The following is a 21,159-nucleotide window of genomic DNA, read 5'->3' as shown; positions in this document are numbered from 1 at the left end:
GAGACCTTTAAATCCCCATCCAGCGTATCAAGCCACCGTTGTTTTGGCCGGCTTTTTGGTTGCTTACCATTGCTTTCGATGTTCTGACCAATACTGGTTGTTGAATTCTCGTTAGCTTGAATTACGTGACTACACCATCGAAAACGCCTCTCTTGCAGTTTTTCCTCGATTGGTGCAAACCCGTATCGATCGCAGATATTCTCATTTCAGACGTAATCAAAACGTGTCACGCCACCAGTGCAATGCAACATCAAGACGGCGTTCATTGTCCTTTATAGTCGGCCAACACTCAGAATTATAGAGAGCGGCAGACGGACGACATTACAGTAAATTTTAGATTTGAGACGTGCGCTGATACTTCGATCACAAGGAACACCAGTTGGGGAATGCCACTTCATCCAGGTTGCATTAATGCGTGAAACAATTTCAATATCTCGGGTCAATGCTATAAGCCAATGGAGAACTACGTTATGCTCACATAGGGAAACAAAAAACCTTTTATACCTGAAGCGTCAAGCTTCCGGTTTCCCTACTTGTTTAAGTTTCATTTCGAATTAATGGTAATGAATCTTAATGGAATCACTTCAATCGACTTCGAGGTACAAACCAATTTTAACAAGTGAATTCTCGTTAGCGCGAATTACATGACCATACCACTGAAGACGCCTCAGTTTTCCGTTCATTGTCTTTTGCAGTCGGCCAACACTCTGAACCATAGAGGGTGACAGGATGGACAACATTGCAATAAATTTTAGATTTGAGACGTTTGCTGATACGTCGATCACAAAGAACACCAGCTGTGAAACGCCACTTCGACCAGGTTGCGTTAATGGAATCACTGAGCCAATGATTCCCCGAAATTCTAAGGGAAGCTTGGAGGAAGCAAACATGTGGAACATTCGCAGCAATAAATCTGTTCTTCTAGAAAGTGGGGAGCAAATAAGTAGATGCGTCCAAAATCAATCTTTCGGATGCATCCGTTTCATGCTGGTGAATAAGATGAAGAAAAACACATCAGAAAACCATATAAGTGACATCGACACGCTAATATCACTTACCTACTTAGTCCCTACCCTAAAGGTGCACAATGAGGTTCCGTGTTTCTTTGCTGTTGGTGTTGCTTACCCTGTGTATAGTTTTCTTCTCTGATTTTTTTCCTCACTGTTTTATTTGGCTGTAACTTGACGGCTATGCGATTGGGATGCATTTGGATTGCCTGTGACGCTGTGTGATAGTAGGTTTTAGCTACTCCAGGGAATAGTTCCTTCCTCTTGCGACCTATTAGAAAGTAGCGCAACAGCCCCTTTTATGTTCTGATCGGTTGGTACACGTTGTGCTTTTCCTTGGTAAACCTAGAAAAGGCAGCTCCGAATTCCAGCCTTTATGAGTTCTGGCCCATTTATTCCTTTTAAGCACTCCTTTATATTTCAAGGTATCCATTGAATTTCTGGGAAATTTATTTTTTATCATCTTTACCGTTGTTAAAGATCTTTGAATAAAAGAATTTCTGATGAACTGGTCCACTTCCAAGTATTAAATTACCTCCAGAAATTGTTTCTCCTGAACAATTGCTACGACTGTCGAAATCGCCTTGACCATACAGTGATTTCCTTACAGCTCATCTTTCAAGTGGCCATATTGGTAGCGTCATACTTCGTTTAAATGTCTCCTTTAACAAATCTTAACCGCTTCTGGCATTAGACACTGCCAGACGGTGGGAAGTCCCCTTGCTCACTTCCAAAAGCCGCTGGTAATGGGCCTAAGACCCTTGCATCTCAATTTTACTCCTACTATCGTGTTTCATTTTTAAGGTTTTGTGTAAACACAAAACCTTATTAAAATCGGTTTACCGTCTGTCTGTCTGTCTGTCTGTCACACGCATTTTTCTCGGAGACGGTTGTAGCGATTGGCACCAAATTTGGTAGAAAGGTGGGAACTGTGAACGCTCACGATGCGTGAGTTACATCCTTTTACGTCGAATTTAAGGGGAGTCCCCATACATTCAAAGGGAGGGTGTAAATTTTTTTTTCATCAAATATAGTCATGTGGGGTATCAAATTAAAGGTCTCGATTAGTACTTTTCGAAGCCGGTCTTAGTTTTGACATTTCTTGGAAATGTGGGGAGTGCGGGGGGTTGAAAGTGATCATTTCTTTAAGGGGGCCATTCTCAGAAACTACCAAACCGAAAAATCTGAAAAAAAATCAGGAGGCTGCCACTATATGGTGCCTTGGCTCCGAAATACCTTTCATACCGATATCTGTTCAAATAAAGTTAATAATAGTATATTACTATAATTTTTTGTAATTGCCTGGAAACCCCCCTTAAATTCATCCTAGCGGCACGAAATTCTGCAATGATGTAGGCCATAACGTAGAGCATGATCGTACCAGTTTGATGGAAATCGCACTATAACTAACAAATTTATAATACGTTGAAATTGTTGCTTCTATGAAAATTGAAGACTATGAATGCCAATATCACCCGAATGTGGACATATGCAAATATTACGTGCTACGTACTAAGAAATACACAAAACCTTTCGTACCTTTAGCGTCCAGCTTCCGGTTTCCCGACTTGTTAGTTTATGTTCTGGAAATCGTTCCCATAGCTATGGTGGTCCGCGTACCAAATATATCCAAACACGTACTTCTTGCTGAAAACAACGTGCGTGAATACTTATCTACACATTAATCGTTATGCTCTCTCCTTTACCCAAAGCTGCATCTGAAGAGAGACTATTTACTGGGTGTCTGTCCGTCCGCAAGTTTGCCTGATTTCCTGGATGCCTGCCATACCCAATTTATTTGGAAATGTTACACTATTGACACGAAATTTGTTGGGGAAGTTGGGAGTATAAACGGCGGAGGATTTCCATACATGCCAACAGGCTGGTGTAGAATTTGAAGAGTATTAAATGAAAGATCTAGATTAATACTTTCAAATGCAGGACGTAGTTTTAAAATTTAAAATGTGAGGCAAGAGAGGGTTAACAAATTACAGCTATAAATGGGACCATTTTCAAAAACTAAACGATGGAGAAATCTGAGGAAACCTATCATGATTTCACTATATAATGTCTTGGCCTTCATACCGATTCCTATTCACTATTATTAACTTAATAATAACTACTATATTTTTGAAAATAGACTAGAATCTTCCTTAGGTTCATTCGAGAAGTATGTAATGTGAAATTTTCTATACATCTTATAAAGTCAAAGTCCAAGGCCTTCTAAATTCTACTAAATGAATAGGTTAGCATACAGAATACATGTACATTACAGGTTACTGCTTTGCTCCCACTGGAATAGAAGCTCTTCTGTCAAACAAACATCTACTCTTCCGTTCCTAGAAATAATAAGAAGTGACCCTCGGGCATTCCAACGGAAACACCCCTTTACTGCGAAAGCTTCTGATACCATTTAGCTTCCTCCTCCAAAAGTGCAATTTGGGAAGTCTGCTGGTTTCTTCCTACTGCTACCCTAAAAGTATGTACAACCATTTGGCCTATGCAAATTATTTTTCTTTTTTTGGTAAAAAATAAATCCCAGAAAAACGAAATCCGTAATGATGAAAAATTCTGTAGGAATTTACCTCGTAAACAAGTCGGGATCAGTTGTGGCCTTCAGACATTGAAATTGCTTTAATTTTTGCCTGAAATTCTCCTTAGTGTGGACCACGGCCCCATTAATTACAGACTGAAGACGGAGGCATCTCAAATTTCGCTTTCATTTTTCCCAATTTCGAAATTTCTGACATAATTATTTTGCATTCGATGCGAAATTAGGAGTAATTTTAACCGTCCCCTCGAAGAAAAAGGATTCACCTCTATTCTTAGCCTCGTCGTCATATTTTATTGATATATCTCATTTTGTCTGACACCCTTGAATAATTGTGGAGCACACCTTGACTTCAGGCGTCTTTGTTTCGAGTCACAACTCAATTTGTAGCAAATTGAAATATGGATGGTGTAACATATTTTTATCATATATTTTATACAGTTGCCATTCTCAAAGTTATGCCAGAGAGCAAAATCTGCATTTCAAGAAGTAGTATATTGTTGCAAGTAAAATTATTATTTTTTTATATCTAATATATACATTATATACGTATACAATATGAGAAACAAACTGTAATCGATCGCTGAACGCTGCGCGTACCGAAAAACGGTCTCGGAATTTTTACCATTTAATTCTCGTTGTATTCCGACTTTGCATTCCCAAAGTCTCGTGATATCTTCGACTTTGTCTTCCGACATTTCGCAGATAGTTTATTCTGTATAGAATTTGCATTCATATTGCATCCAAATTGTCAGAAGTTTCTGCAAATTTAACGACTACTTTGCAAGTTTAAAGCTTCTTCTTCTTCTTTTGTCTTCTACTTATCCTTCTGATGACTTTTTTCTGTGTTTGTTATTTTTTCCTGATACATATGCCAAAATTAGTTCAGTCAACCTGACCGATTTGACTTCCCGACCAGGCACTTGTCTTCCAGTGGTGCTTCTCACTGTCGGATTGCTACTTTAAAGACACCAATGAAATCGTTTTCAAATACGTGTAATGTCCTGGGTTTTTGTACTTTGTACTTACCCAAAAAAGACCAGTTTGACATATCTTGACTTTGTTGATAATAACAGGTTTTACACCAAACTCTTTTTAATGAGGACTTCCAGCAAATTTCCAAAATATAATAATAACCGATTTGTCTTTGAGATTTTAAGTTGAATGATTTCAGAACTCTCTCATTTCGCAACATTTGTCACAGTTAAAACTTGTTTCGGAGAAACGTAAATTTACCGCTCCATTTCGCATCTTCAACTCAATATATTGCAGAACGGTGGCACTCATTGCATGCGATTTGTGAAGTGAAATCATCGACATTAAAAAGGCGTCAGATGTGGCAGCCACAGGCTCACTCTACAGAACTCCTGCTTTGCCTTCGTAACGATAAAGGGTTTGGTGTAGAACGCACTGTAGATACCTCGGCTCTTTAAGCACTCAGCGATTTTCTGAGCGGAGTAAATTTGGTAAAGGTAACGAATTATCACTGACGGTGGTTTCTCCAATGGGAAAGTATACATAAGAACTTCGACTGGTTCTTCTCAAGAACGTCATTGATTACAGAATAGTCCTCCTAGCTTTTTGAGGGAGATAATTAGAGTTTTCTAATTTCGTAACCAGGAAGCACAAATAAGATCTGAAAAATTTCGACGTTTAACTGTTTCTTCCAAGATGTCTGTTGGTATTTCTGTTCCTTGGACGATAATGATTGCGGCTGGGCTGGCTTGACGGGGGCGGCAACTAAGCTTGGGTGGTTGCATCTCTGTTGCGATTTTGATGGTTGGCGTGGTCACAGTGTCTAACAAGACTGTGGCTGTTGACGACTGTTGGTTGTTTCCGAACTCAATCCTTCGAAAGCTGTTTCACTGCTGGTAAATTCCAAATAGAGTAGAAATAAGTCACTCTATCACTGGACAAGGCCCTTCGAGCTATAACATAAGCTGGAAGGATAATCACCCTTTGTATCTACATGTATGTATGTATATTGAAATGGTGTCCAGGCCTCAAACTACCCTCCGTTACGATATCCGCTCACAGATAGTACATTTTTTTATTTTGAAAATTTACTGCTAAGCCCCCTTAAGTTCATCCTAGATCCGTAAAATTTTGCAATGGGGTACGTAGCATCATATTGGAAAGTTTAGTGGAAATCATACTATTATAAGGCGATTATACTAGATCAAAATTTGCCCCTCTCGCGTCAATTAACTACTTGCTAAGAGATAAAATATTAGTACCTCGTCGAATTAAATATACGGTATATTCAACGTATTTCCACTACGGAGTGTATAAATGTGGAAACATTTCTCTTATAGCGCCGAACTTTCGGTTTAAGACTCGTTTATCAATGCTTGTTTTTTTCCCTAACAAAGAGTATTAGATCGAGTCTATTCTGATTAACTCGATGGTCAGTGAAATGGTGTAGTCCTAGAGTAGTTTCAAATGATCAGTCTGTCAGATTACTATCTCGAAAGCTAAGCTATTGCAAAGAGCGTACTCGTAAATCGAATGGAACAGTTTTTATGCCCTGAAATAGGATCTGATTAGTTACCGACGACTGTGCGCACATGTAGCCATCATAACCGTTTATAATTTTGACGCTAGGTAGGCGAAATTTTGAAAATTATATTCTCCTATCTTTATTGTTTTCAATTAATGGATGCTATTGGATGCTGTTATTTCTGGCTTTAGTACTGATCGTGTACTTCTACTGTTCTACTGTTTGATATGGATTAAGGCAGTTTATATATTATATCTCGGGATTTTCTTCTCATTATATTGATTTCATTAGCATAGGTCGATACTTAGGTGGACTTATAGACGGTAGTGCCTTTAGTATTAAGCGATTAGATTTTCGTCTGCTACTTTTAGTCCAGCCTAAAGTTAATAGACAAGGAGTAACTTTCTACAAACTGCAATTTTTGGTTTTGAATGTAAATATATATTTCGGGAATGACTTACCCCCTTCATCAGTACAAAGCTACTAAAAACAATTCTCCATTTTCTTATACTTATTCACTAATTACTTAATTACTTTTAAAATTTTTAAACTATCAAACTAATTGCTGCGGGGAGCCTTATTAATTTCGAGCAGCAGTTACCTGGATCTGTCTTTAATAACCGCGTCGCATCTTCTCTCATAATTTCTAAACTTTCCCAAAGGTACAAGGTTGTCATTCGGTTTGCATGACGCAAGAGCATAAGATTTTCCCGTTGAATAGTATGGTCTTCTTCGACTCTCTGCGTTGCAACTGATGATCTTTTGCACGACTTTTCTTTCCGGACAGCACTTACCGCTTCCTTGATGTGTTCATTAAATCTAGTTGTTATCAGGCTTTTAGTCGGACGTATATATATATAAAAGTTAAAAAGGCCCACGGATCCTCTTCCCGCCCAACCGGACCGAGGGGCGACCAACCTAAGGATGGGCTGAAGGCAACATCCAAAGGCCCGCGTCACAGCGATGATGCGTTTTAACGCAAAGTGTGTGCGACCATGCGAAAATGTATTACTATATCCCGATTGTCGCAAACACTTCAGCCAATGACGCGGAGGTTCTACACTACAGAGGCATGGATCTTATATTGAAGACAGTGCAGATCAAGACTGAAACCCATTAGGTCAGATTGTTACCGGACAGGACTCTTCGGACTATAGCACAGGTTGTAAGGATAACCGCTTTTTGCATCTCCATGTATAGTCCAGCCCTAAGATCGAGTGTTTTCAGCGCTTTATGTAAGTTCTGCGGGACTTATCCCGTCGCTGAAATTACTACTGGGACTACTTCGATCTTTTGTAGTCTCCAAGTCTGCTTCATATCGTCTGCCAAGGGGCCGTAGTTCCGGATTTTTTCGTGCTGTTTTTCAACAGTGTTCCGGTCCAACGGTACGGCTACATCGATTATAAAGCACGCTCGTTCTTCCTTGAGAAGCAGAACTAGATTGGGTCTGTTATGATTAACACTGTGGTCGGTGGCAATAGTGTGATCCCATAGTAGTTTGACCCGATCATTTTCCAAGATTCTCTGCGGAGTATACTTAAGGATGGTAGGTTGCCACTAAGTTATACTTCAACGCAAGGTTTTGATGGAGAATCTTGCAGACGGAGTTATGACGATTGATGTACTCGGTACTGCTCAACATCCTGCACGCAGATGTTATGTGCTGGATGGTCTTCTCTTCGCAGTTGCATAACCTACAACTGCAGTTGGTGATTGAGGAGTCGTGAAGAATGTACCGTTTATAATTTTTTGTTGGGAACGAAGCATCCTGAATTGAAGTTAGGAATGTTTCGGTCTCATAGAAAAGTACACCATTTGTCAACCATTTGTTGGAGGCTTCGATGTCAATGCCTGACAACAACAAATTTTTGATATGACCTCCGTGAATGGGTTTCTCTTTCCACATGTCGATCTTCTGTTGGACTGAAGTAACATTCGACATGGGATCCCATTCTCTGCTTTTCAAGTTCAAAGGAGATAATTTATTATCTGCCATGACGGTAGCCTGATGTATTTGGCTAAAAGATTGTTTCTCATAGAAAAACGCACGAAGAGAATGCACTTGATTGTAGTGCAACGTTTTTAAATCAAGTACCCCCCTTCCTCCCTGATGACGTGGGATAGTGATCCTCAATTTTTCGGCAGCTCTATTATGTATGTTGTTGTTTGCAAAAACTACCCTTACCCGTCTATTGACAGCTTCTAAATCAGTATTACTCCACTGTATCACACCGAAAGTGTATAGAAGGACGAGAATGGCGAAGGTGTTGATTGCCATGATTTTATTTTTCCCGTGCAGCTCAGTTTTAAGGACAAGATCCAGACGCATGTATATATATATATATATCTTATTACAAAGGCTGCACGTTATTCGGTAGATTCTGCTTTTTTCCTCCGCTGTCACAGGATCCTTGATGCTTCCCAGTAAATTGTTGTCAATTACAGCGCACATAGTCGAAGAAGGCCATACTATTCAATGGGAAAATCTTGAGCTGCCTGAGACACCAACTGTCAATCAAATCAGTGGCGCGTTGTGTTTTTCTACACACCATTTCGAGATCTCGACCAACAGCCAGTACAGCCACGGCAGATTTTGCAGTTCGCATAGTAGTGAGTTGATCAGCATACTCCACTGAAGTGGCGATAACAACGGCAATTCACTTTTTCCCGCTTCTGAACCCTGTGTTCTCGGGTGGTGTACTTCCAAGAGTGTCTATATAGACTCAACTCTGGAGTTCGTGAAAATACCATCCTTTTTACTAAGAGAGTCCAACTTGCCCGACTCATCCTTATTAAGGACTCTGCACAATCTGGTCGTCCCCCTTTCAGCTTCGAGTTCCTCAGAGTATGCTCTAAAAGAGTCTCGTTTCAAACGTTTTACGAGCCTTTTGTATTCACACTGTGAGTTCCGGAAATTTTGCCAGTTTTGATTTTTATTGCTTTTGAAAGCACGACTTAGAAGTCGTCCGGTTGATTTCCTGAGTCTCTGCCGTTCTCGGTTCCACCATGGAACCATCCTATTCCCCGTTGGCCTCGGGAAATAGGAGGTCCTGGGAATAGAATTGTCTCAGTATGGTTGCCTCTAACAATTTTGTCATCAGAACATAAGTCCTCGGTCTCGAGGATCTTTCGTTGAAAAAGATCCTAGCCCTTCTGAGTGAAATTATGCGGTGTTTCCAACGATTAATTATTTGAAATAATAAAAATTTGTTGTTTCCTTTTCGTTGGTGTGAATATTCACACCAACAAGTTTTTATTATTTCAAATCCTAGCCCTTGACTGATCCAATACCACAGATTTTGTTAAAACGAACACAGGGCTCTTGAACTAGAAATATATAAGGACAGTCCTGCAACTTTTCCAGCTTTGCTGCCAGTAGATAGGAAAAAGCTTTGGCATGCTGCAGGGCGATTTGACTAACTCTTATGTTTGTAGCCGTAAATGCAGTCTAATATAAGAACCGCCGCTAACTGAAAAGTCTGCTGCATTCAGTGTGGATCTCACCGGGGTTACCAGCTTGTCCTCACCTTCCGCCGAAAGTTCCGCTTTCTTGCGTCCGATTTCTCTGGATATCGACACGCTTGGTGGTGTACTAACTTCCATGTCCTCATTCCCAAGAAACTTCGCCTTTTTTTGCAGTGCCTTCCATTGTCGTCGGTTGGAATGCATGGATCTATTTTCATATACCGCGTTAGACCAGTTGCACCATGCGTCCGCATTACCAGCTTCCTTTTCTTCCGTTTTTCCGGGTACAGTCGGAGGTGAAGGTTCTGACAGGCAAGCCTGTAGTCCCTTCTCCTTTGTAGCTAAAGTTTTCTTTTGGCGAGCCTTCCTCCCCAGTATTTTAGAAGAGTTAGGCAACAATGTCACCGACAGGCCGGCCGTAGTCACATTTCAAGTTCCTCTCATTAAGCGACTTGCTGTACAATCGTTTTTAGCTGACCGCGCCGTAGACACCTGCTGTAGGTTTTCCACTACAATGGAGAGTCTGTCTTCCACAGATTTCTCCGTGGGGAAACATGAATTAGGTGAGGCCTCCAAAATCCATGCCTCGACCACGACCTGATTTCTCAGAGTCGCGTTCGGATCGAAGTCTGTGACTTCTTACACTTGGAGAGTTACAATCTTTTGTTTTCATCTTCATGTGTTTTTGAACACTCTTAGTGTAGTAGTAAACTACCACAAGCTCCCCCACCACCACTCATTTGGAAGTCACGCTGGTGCATGTAACACATCTCTATGATACTAAGTTACACTCATGTAACAAAATCAGTGATGGTAAAGGTTTTTTGGAAAGTTCTGATCTGACATCTAGGCCGTGAAAAAAATGATGCCGTTTTCAAATTGGGAATCATATCATTACTTCCAAATTCCCCCATTAAATAATTGGGAGTGATGATAGATTCGAAGCTCAGTTATAAACAAGACGTGCGGTCTGCTTTTGATAAAGTATGCACTGCAAGTATGTCCTTGGCCCCATTCTTGAGGCACTACGATAAGATCAATTATAATCTCACCCAGTTTCTCACGGAGCATGGAAGATGTCGCCAGTACCTGTACAGGTTTAAACTGGACACCTCTATCGGTTGTCCAAATTGAGATGGAGTCTTCGAATGCGAAGAATGCTAGCATGTCAGGATGATTGTGATACGATCAACTCAATGATCGAATCCATCCAGAGTAAATTTTGAAAGTGCGGTTACGTATGCCGCAAATTGAAGAAAGGAGACCCAGCTAGAATGAGCTAAACCTTCTCCGGAAATAATACGCGGGGGTTTCACATATAAAAATTGCCAGTGCTTTTCCAAGATTTTCACTTCCTCAAAAAAAAACTGGAACAAAAAGCAGACAGACGGATAGTGAACCAATTTTAATAAGATTTTATTGAAAACCATAATAAATGCGCATCTCTATCTTCACTCAAGAAACTCGATTTCGTGGTGTCAAAAGCTGCGTCATACACCCGACAGACAAGTCAAAGCCATGCGGAGAACGATGTCTTCTGGTAATCGCTCGACCTAAATACCTGTAATGTGTCTGCCAGGCGATCCTAGTGGCTACGGTCAAATAGGCAGGGGACAATGGATACAATGAGTTAAAAGGCTTCGGCACACGCAATAACGGTGGTGAATGTCAGTCCCACGAAAAATGGCAACGTCTGATTTGATAATGATAGTAACCGGTAATGCAGCAATTCCAAAGGACGTGGGCACGCACGAAGTCAATGAACTCTGCCGTAGAAAAGAAGCGATTGCAAGTAGAAACAAGTCGGGAAACCGGAAGCTGGGCGCTTCAAGTATGAAAGGTTTTTTTGCTTCTTCTGTAGGTATATTTGAGTGTATAACTATCCCATTTGTACGTCGGAATACGTATATCGTTATGTATATGCATTTACCATGCCTGACTACCCACTTTAGTGTGATATTGATATTTAGTTGCAGTACATTGACACGGTTAAGATAACTTTAAACACTGAAACTTTGTTGCTGATAGGGGGGATAATACGCTTCATACTATATTTCATACTACCACCAACTTTCATAACTCCGGGATAAACTTAAGGGGGGTTTTACTAAATTTTCCCAAAAGCATGGTAAAATACTATTATTAACTTATTTTGAATATATATCGATATGGAGAGTATTTTGAAGCTTGGGCACCATATAGAGGCAGCTTCATGAATTTTTTCAGATTTTTCGTTTGAGCAGTTTCTGAGAAAGGCTCCGTTAAAGAAATCATCACTTTCCACCCCTCGCACTCCCTGCCTTTCTAACAAGTCTCAAAAATAGGACCGGCTTCGAAAAGTACTAATCGAGACCTTTCATTTGGTACCCCACATGATGATATTTGGTGAAAACAAATTTTACACCCCCCTTTTACATGTATGGGGACCCCCCTTAAATCTCAACGTAGGAGGATACCACTCACTGCACGTCTAGGCGTTCACAGTTCCCACCTTCTCACTAAATTTCGTGTCAATCAGTATAACCATTTCTGAGAAAACTGCGTGTGACGGCCAGACAGACAGATAGACAGACCGACGGACAGACATTAAACCGATTTTAATTTTAAAAAGAATAGGATTAAAAAGAATAGGAAAACCAACAAATCTCGAGGAGTACAGAGGAAAATCCTACCGGGGGCAGAAATTTCACCAGCAAGTCAGCAGTTGAAACTAATTACATCTCGATGCTCATCCTAAACTATGTCTGAGGCCAAATAAAAGCACTTCGAAGACCTATCGCAATTAGTAACCATGTGAGTGCATTGGATTTGAATCCGTGAATTACATCTTTGTCTAAGCCAGTAACCAATTTGATGGCACCTATGATTGATTTGGTTTTAATGCACGCTTAACTCAGCGAACATGGCATGCTTAAGGGCCCTATTCGGCACGCCATCGTGACCCGGGGCTTCGATGTCTCCTATTCTAACATAGATCTTCAGCAACTCTTTCCTGGTAACTGGCGATATTGGCGTCAGTTTCAAAGGTTACTAAAAACCGTCGGTTCCCTCTTCTTGCTGGAGGAATAACTCCAGGATGGTAGGGTTCAGCGAAGAATTTGCGTTTGCTTCCGAATAAAGTTTCTTAAAGCATTCCCTCTTGCTCCGTTGGATGGCGAGCTTGAGGGTTTTGCAGGCTTCGTTATAGGCGCAGTTTCTTTGCACCTGATTGATTCTTCCTATCGTTCTCTAAGTCTGTGATACTGTGGGATTAGCCGGTTTGGGTTCTTCTTATGGCTTAGTACCCTTCGCCAAATCCAAAGCACTTATAGCATGAGATACCGATGTTACTAAGTTTAGTACTACTGAAACACTACGGTGGAAGGATATTGATGACCGGGGGCTGCTTGCCGGTGCTGGGTACTGCACCACAAGTTCTTTCTTTCCCACGTCTTCCATAGTGGTTTTGTATTCTGGGTATCTGTCAGAAATTGTTACAGCTATTGATACAAAATTTGGTAGGAAGATTGAACCTACAAACCTCCATGTCAGTGTTACATTTAATTAAATATCGGGTGTATTCAACGTATATGCACTACGAGTTATGAAATCTACAAAGCCTTTCATACCTGAAGCGCCGAGCTCCTGGTTTCCAACTTATTTGAAGGACTCTTGGAATGTTCTTCTAGTAAGGGTACCTATATTTGTTCAGTTGTTTTCACTCATTTCTCGAAGAGCCCGGTAATGTTCTACCAGCCCGGCAATGGTGAATGCCTTAGCATTTTGCGGGGCTTGTTAAATGGTATGGTCAGTTTTGTGTGGGAAACTCTGTGAACCCAATACAAAATGGTGCTGCTTGTTGCGTATATTCAGAAAAGATAGATTCAAAATTTAATAAATACATAACAAATGAGAATAGAACTCCAACAACGACAACCATATTAGCTTCAATAGGAAGCTAAAATAATCCTCTTAGGTTCCATGAAATAGGTCACATCTGCTCCCAACGAATTTAAAATATAAAACCCTTAAAACCATTGATTTCGGATTTCAAGAGGAATCTACAAACTTTAAATGGAAATGTTTGCTCACTTTGTGAGCATACTTTGTTGAAAGATTTTATAGGGAATTTTCAATGAAAATCTATTCTAGTTTTGTATTTGCTTCCTGGTTTTTCCCAATTAGCTTTTTAGGAAGGTGGCTTAGATTTGTCTCGTTGGGTGGGTTTTTTTTTCCATTTTTAACTTGTAAGGCGATATTTGCGGATGAAAATGGTTTTATGAACACCACTAAACCTATCCAAAACCTATCCATTACAAGGAAAACTACATAAATGATAGAGACAGCAAATCTCGATTATTACACCTTGGGATAATCACGCACTCATGCTTAGAGCCATTTCCCAGAAGGGACACTTGATGCTCACATAGCGATGAACTTTCCGGTCGACCGGAACAGATGATTTTTCAAGATTCTTACGGATAAGCCACCCCAAATGGCAAATATTATACATACGTACTGTACGTAGCAATGGGAAAAACTAAACTTTAAATTATTGCTCACCTACGGACACGTCACATGACGTTCTGCCCGGACCGGGTATTCCCATCCTAGAACCTTCAAATTATATTAACCTTTCCGAACTCCTGCATTGTGTATGACACGTAATTGGGTAGGAAATCCAATTTCCCTGAGCATTTTTCTTTTCTTTTAGGATCTATGAAGTCACGTCGTAAAATAAATTAATTTTGCACCATCCAATCTGTTTGTTTGTAACGAAATGATGGATCAATGCCTAACTGGAACTGCAAATGCTTTTCTTATCCAACCAGTGGACCTTTTCTGGGTTGATAGTAATTACATCTTTTTAATTTTTCACACAGGAGCTGCGTTCACGGACACTTCGAGAGGGAGCAAATTGTTCATAGTTCGGAAAGGATAAAGGATCAATCAGGTTGTGTGATTTAGATTAGTGTGTAATATATTTGGTGTTTGTGAAAAGTCTCGGAGGTCTGAAGTGAAATGCATAAAGTTAACATCGGATTAGAGGAGCAATTTTTGAGTGAACTAAAAACGATATATAATTCGGAAACGTGTCCTTTTTCGTGGTTCTTCTCTTACTAAAGGTGTAACAACCCATGCAACCGTGATGGAGTAGTGATTTGACTTAGGTCTCTGACACAAATGATAAAATGTCGGAATTCTTCTTGCTCAACTCAACAGAATTCGGTACCGATTGGAATTATTCGTTGGCGCTCAACGCCTCCGAGCCAGAAGATGAAAGCAAATCTCAACTGGAGCACGCTCCCCGTCTTTCCAAATCGGCGGTGATACGAGTTATCGTCCTGTCCGCAATGGCAATTGTGTCCTTGCTGGGCAACACGGCGACCATGTGGAACATCTACAAAACGAGGATGATGCGGAGGGTGTCGCGGCATAGCTGGAGCGCTATTTATTCGTTGATATTTCATCTTTCCATTGCTGACCTGCTGGTTACAGGATTTTGCATAATTGGCGAAGCGGCTTGGAGTTATACAGTTCAGTGGTTAGCGGGTGAATTCGCGTGTAAGGCAGTGAAATTGTTCCAGATGTTCAGTTTGTATTTATCGACTTATGTGTTGGTTTTGATTGGTGTGGATCGGTGGATTGCTGTGAAGTATCCGATGAAGTCTCTGAATATGGCGAAGAGGTGCTACAGGCTGCTGGGTGGCGCGTACGTCCTGTCATTTGTTCTGAGTTTACCACAGGTAAGTAACGCTTTGATGTAATGAGATACAAGATAAAAGCTACTATACTCAATATTCCTAGAAGGAATATATGATTTTTCTTGCACATGAAAAGGGGGGAATGATGGGTATGAAAAATCTCAAACTTCTGCTGCGTCTATAAAAATTGTTGGTTTGTATTGTGTGATTTGCCTCCGCCTTTGAAAACACGAAGGAACACAATGTTATGAATTGCAAATTGTAAAAGAAATTTAATACGCAAAAAAACCTAAAATCTTCGGAATGTTTCGTGGTAGGTAGGTAGTATCAATAACTCTGAGAAGCCCAATTAGCTCTTTGCTACGCAATTTTAACGCCAGGCCGTGACGGCTGTAGGAAGACCAAGGCGGCAGAATCTAGCCGGTAGCGTCCGCGGCTTGTCGCTAGTTAGACGTGGACAAATGTAAATGAAGTGCTTGTGGGCACGTGATGTATGTTATATCGCTATCAGCTTTCTTCTTCACTTTAATAGAACCACAAAGCAATGTTTAATAGTGTGTGATGTGATACCACATCACAAGCATCACCAAGTACTTTTCTAATGAGTCCGTACAGAGGTAGTTGTTCGCAAGAATTATGAGTCCTTGCTGTTAGCATGTCAAGTTATCTTACTATAGTATATGGGAATCTTTTTTTCCCTGAAGGAAGCTTCATTCTTTAATCATTCCTACTTATCGCTGCATATATTTCACACTACAAATGTGACATTTGCAGGGCAATTATTACTGTAGTGATAAGTAACATTTGATATCGGCTGCCGAGTATAATGGAATGCTCGTGATACAATATTACATGTTGTTGAATCTGTGCAAAATAAAGGCGTTGACTGCAGTTAGATCCAGCATTTTATACCAAAACCCTCATTTTGGATGACAGATTCATGGCACATGTAGTTATCGGTGACTCCCTTGGTCCTATTGTAAAATAATACAGTACAATCAGCTCATCAATTTTGTCTTACTCGTCAAAAGAAGGCAAAAGAAACACGATTTTGTTTTTCTTTGGAGAATATTTCAACAGCTTCAAAGAGAGATATGTAGCCTTCGAACTTTAAGGAATCGGAGGTTTCAGATTCAATTTTCTTAAGACGGGAACCAATTATCGAATGGTGTGTTTTTTGAAGTTCCTTCCAAAGATTTTCATTATTTTCTTTTTCGACTTTTCCTACATGCGGTCCTGCGGTATACATGCGAAAATTATTCCAATATTAAGCAACATGATTTTGATTTCAGATTAATCTGATTTGCCACCAATGTCAGCTTTAAAATCATATCGTCTTCGAAAAAAGTAACTGTTCATCGACAGGTCCTGTGGCTTTATTGTCGAAACTAAGCATACTCAGGAGAAACTTGAATCTGCTTAGTAACATCATACAGCGTTTATGGACAATGCCAAAATCATTGGACCACAGATACGTTAATCGATTGTTTGAAGTTTTTTACGTCGGAAAAGTATATAACTTCGAAGAAAGGCTTTTGTTTAAATTGATTGATATTAACATATTTCGCTTCATTTTCAGTAATGTTATGATGCCTGTTTATTACTTTATTTATGAATTTATGGACGAATGTTAGATAAGTCGTCGAACTATGAAACACAACAGACACTTCATCCTCACCAGAGAACTTGCTTTGAATTGTTTGTCACATTACTTCGGGCTATTCCTTCCGTTTTCCCACTTTAGGGAGCCTAAAAGTTATGGAATTCCACTCACCATCGAGAGGAGAAAAGAAGAAGTGGGGTTGTTAGTTCAAGAAATCCTCGACCATCCGGTCCCGATCGAGCTCAATCCTCTTCGCAAAAAAACAACCCGTTCATAATGCCCAGAATGGCTTTAACTGTCAACAGCCCTCAGCATTTCTCTGGCAATGTTATCTGGACCAAGTTTCCCTGGACTGCATAAAGTTGCTGACCAAATGTGTGATCAGTATCGTTCACCTCCCCCATTGGAAAATACATTGTCAGGGAATCGCCGACTAACTACTGCTAGCAGCAAGGGTTACTTTTATTTAACGCATTGCCTTTCAAATGATCTGCCAGTTGTCATTTTGTGACAGGCCTCATTCCCGGTCCTTTAAACGTTGTGCCAAACAGCGGAACTTATAACACTCCTTCCGCAGCTCGGCTAACTTTCCACCAATACTTCATGGATTTGTCGTCGACTGGGTGCCCTCCTTCGCTTGTTACGAGGTTGATAGCTAAATCTTCCACAGTGTCAGTTACAGTTCCCTCACTTCCATTAAGTGTTCTCTTGTATGGCTTTGGTCGGGGAATCCTTTTCACTTTTGCTACGCTTTACGTACAAAGAAACGCTAAGCTGTTGCACGCAGAGAGATGGCGTCAATGCAATGTATTTATGTTGCCGAGAAATCTTCTAGTCTTCTTCTAGAAATCGCCACTCACTGCTACCTTCGCATGGGTGCCGGAGTGTTGGTATGGATCCAGCATTTGGCAATTAGATGAAAGACAGTTTAATTGTAGTCCTGCACCTGTAACACTTGGTGACACCCAAATTCATACCCTATATACTACCCAACCACTTCCGGTTTTTACTGTTGCTAAGAAGCTTCTTCTTAATATCAAATGGCATTTGTCGAATGATCAAAACTCCCTCAAAAAAAAATTGTGAACTCTTAGCCGCGTCCAAGAGAAGAATCCTTCGAAGAAGTTTTGGATCCATGAGGATGATTAATTCCGTTCGATGAACTTTATAAGCAGAACCACTACTGTCTGGTTGTGGATAAATTCTGGCTGAATACGTTGCGGTGAGTAGGTCACTTAATTTGTATGGGTGAGGTTAGGGCCTATAAGGGTAATAGGGTAGGGTAAAGAAAACATGGGAGACTCTACATTAAATGAAACGATGTTGTAGGGCAGGACGCCGAATTTTAAGACACAAAACTGGGGGGCTTGGGTTCCTCACTAAGGGATATTATGGATGATGTTTCTTCTTGTATTGTTCGGAAAATTACACGGCAGCGTGGTTTGGCCTGAAAAGTGCTCAGTGGTGATATTTATCGGGGCATTGGTTAGCTGTGGGCATGTACGTTTCCACTCTAGTTTTTCCTGTACAGCAGCTAAGATCGCAAAGAGCACATAGGCTCCAAGCTATAAATCATAACCTGTTCTACAGTAGCTCCTTGATCACTTTATAAAACATATCTTTTTGAATGGTCACAGAACTAATTCAAAGAGGAGTCCGCCAATCTTTTTTTAGTATGGAAGGCATTTTTGCTCCTCTGCCTCTATTATTAACAAGGTCAAATTTATTGAACTTTAAAACGTGTAGTATGACATCATCATCGCACAAAATGAACGGCGGGGTCCACGGGGACATTTCGTGATTACTGGAGGCCGGCTTGATTAGATGAACACAAAACCTTTACATCTGAAGTGACGAGCTTTCGGTAAACTTGTTTCACGTTCTGGAGAATACCTTAATAAAATTTCTGTCAGGGAATAAGGCGCAGATGTTATTCCAGTTTCATCAGCCTGTTTTTTATGCTTTTGCTGACGTTTTTCTAGATTCGCATGTCCAAATAAACTTTTCTTCATTAGCGTTTCGTCTTTAGCTCTGGAAATGATTTGCGACTGTACTTCCACCCGGGAGGGCTCAAAATCCTTTTATGATCCCATCACTCCCACGTTTTACAACCGGCTTGTTTGGATATGATTTAGAAAGTACTAACCGAGACCTTTGGTCCCATGGTTATATTTGGTGAAAAAAAGTCCCCCCTCCTTTCGCATCCCCCTTAAATTCAACGTAGAATGATGAACTGCATGCGAGAATGTCAGTAACACGTGAAAGTAGATAGTCTGCTATAATATATGCTAGGAACTAATGGGACAAAGATCCACCAAAATAGTTTTATATAAGAAATACACGAAACATTTCATAGTGTCAAGCTTCTCGCTTCCCAACTGGTTTAAGATATTATATAGAAAGATCCGGCTCGAAGCACTGAGCCCTTTTATAACACCCGATCCCACCATAATTACCCACAGCCCATCATGCGATGCTTTTTTAATTTAAAAATTTTGAAAGATTTAATTTGAATGCAATATGTACACTTAAATATATAAAATCCAGGCATATAAATGGAACCCACTTCCATATCCTCTTAAATTCTTCTTACATACAATACAAGTCATAACATAACTTTTATACTTGTATAGCCTTTACTACTCCTAATACTTCTTTTTCGATTGCATTGCCTCCCGGATGCATCGCCTCCAATTATTACGGTCCAAAAACCGCATCCTTCAGTTAGAAAATCTGAGAATTCATCTGTAGTCTGTGTCCACTGAGTCCTCCCAACGTTTCCTTGGCTTCCCTTTTGGTCGGCTACCATCGACTCTGCCTCTCAGCACTCGTTTCAGAATCCTTCCCGCGGGCATTCGTTCGATGTGGCCAATCCGTTGCAATTTCTGAATTTGGATTTGTGTCGATACTGGGGGGCTGTCAAATCATTCATATAATTAATGATTGTATCTGATTTACCAGGCATCTCCTTCTTTTACGGCTCCGAAAATGTTTCGAAGAATTTTTTTCTCGAAGATATCGATCTGCTTTTCCGACATTTGTGTCAAGGTACACGTCTCACATCCATGCAACAGCGCAGGATGAATTAATAAATAGTTGCCACGCATCTAGTTTATTTCGTCTGTATACTTTTCTCGATCTCATTACGGAGAGGACCGCATAAAATGCTTTATAAGCAGTAGTAATCCATCTTTGGACTTCCTGTTTTTCATTTCCGTCCTTCAAGAGTAGAGCTCCTTGGTAGACGAATTGCTCCATTTGTTCGAAATTATGATCGTTCATTGCGATGTTCTGCATACTAGCAGCCACCTTTCGAGTCTGGGGCATATACTTATGTCGTTTTGGATTCACGAAAACTGAGTCCCAAATCACTCGCTGCTGACTCGGAGCTGTTCGAACATTTTCTTAGCATGGAGCATCGATTGGGCAAAAATTTCCACGTTGTACATCTGTTCACGTTCCAGTAATGTACATCTGGAATCAACTGAGGCCACCTTTCTGACGACGTATTCGAGCACGAAGTTGACGGTGGGGGTGAGACCATCCACTTGCTTAAGTCCTGATACTATAGGAAAGCTTTGTGTGAGTTCATTTTGGAGTTTTATCTGGTCCTCCTTCTTAATCATTGTGGCTTTCACTAGCCAGACCCACTGCGGGGGGACTTCTAGCTCAATCATCATTATGTGCAGAGCACTACGATTTACACTATCGTACGCCTCACAGAAGTCCTCAAACAGTTGGTATACATCGATTTCATATTCCCAGCACTTTTCAACCACCTGCTTAACTTTGTCGTTCGATTATGTTCGCCAGTACCTAGTAGCACGTGCACAGCAATGTGATCCCCCTCCAGTTTCGCAAAATTGACGATCACCCTTTTTGTACATTGGACAAATTACACTTTTCCTCCAATCGTCAGGTATTTATTCGGTTCTCCAGATTTTGCTGATTAGTTTGTTGATTCGACTGTTGAGCTCTGCTCCCTCTTGTTTTATGAGCTCGGCTGGGATGCCATCGATTCCGGGAGTTTTATGTGATTTTCATTTCAACAAAGCTGTACCGGGCAGAGGTGATGCGGGCACTTGTTCTCCGTTTGGCCATCCGGAATGACAAAAGAATGGGAATGCGCCGCCGTTGTCTTCAAGAGGTCTTGAAAATTCTGAACCCATCGTGCTTTTATTTTCGCGTCGCTGATGACTCGTCCTCATCTATTTTACTGTGCGAAACGCTATTCACACATCGTTCTTCTTCAAGTTGCAATCAAGTTTTAAAATTTTGTTGTTATTAAACTTCTTTGCGTACCGCTGATTACACTCGTCTTCCCTGGCTCTGGTTTGTATTTCGATTAA

General features: G+C 40.6%; 1 protein-coding gene across 2 annotated transcripts in view; it reads left to right on the top strand.

Moving 5' to 3' along the window:
- Window positions 1–21,159, top strand: part of LOC119648949 (gonadotropin-releasing hormone receptor) — a 572,447-nt gene that overhangs the window by 28,274 nt on the left and 523,014 nt on the right. For both annotated transcript variants that reach the window (XM_038050866.1, XM_038050864.1), the window contains exon 2: window positions 14,386–15,249. In XM_038050866.1, the coding sequence (XP_037906794.1) occupies window positions 14,695–15,249 (555 nt within the window). In that variant the 5' untranslated portion in view covers window positions 14,386–14,694. The remainder of the gene's footprint in view (window positions 1–14,385; window positions 15,250–21,159) is intronic.

Source organism: Hermetia illucens, chromosome 2 (assembly GCF_905115235.1).
Source record: "Hermetia illucens chromosome 2, iHerIll2.2.curated.20191125, whole genome shotgun sequence".
NCBI classification, from domain to species: domain Eukaryota; kingdom Metazoa; phylum Arthropoda; class Insecta; order Diptera; family Stratiomyidae; genus Hermetia; species Hermetia illucens.
Note: the sequence above shows the minus strand (reverse complement) of the source record. Positions and strands in the feature narration are given on the sequence as shown.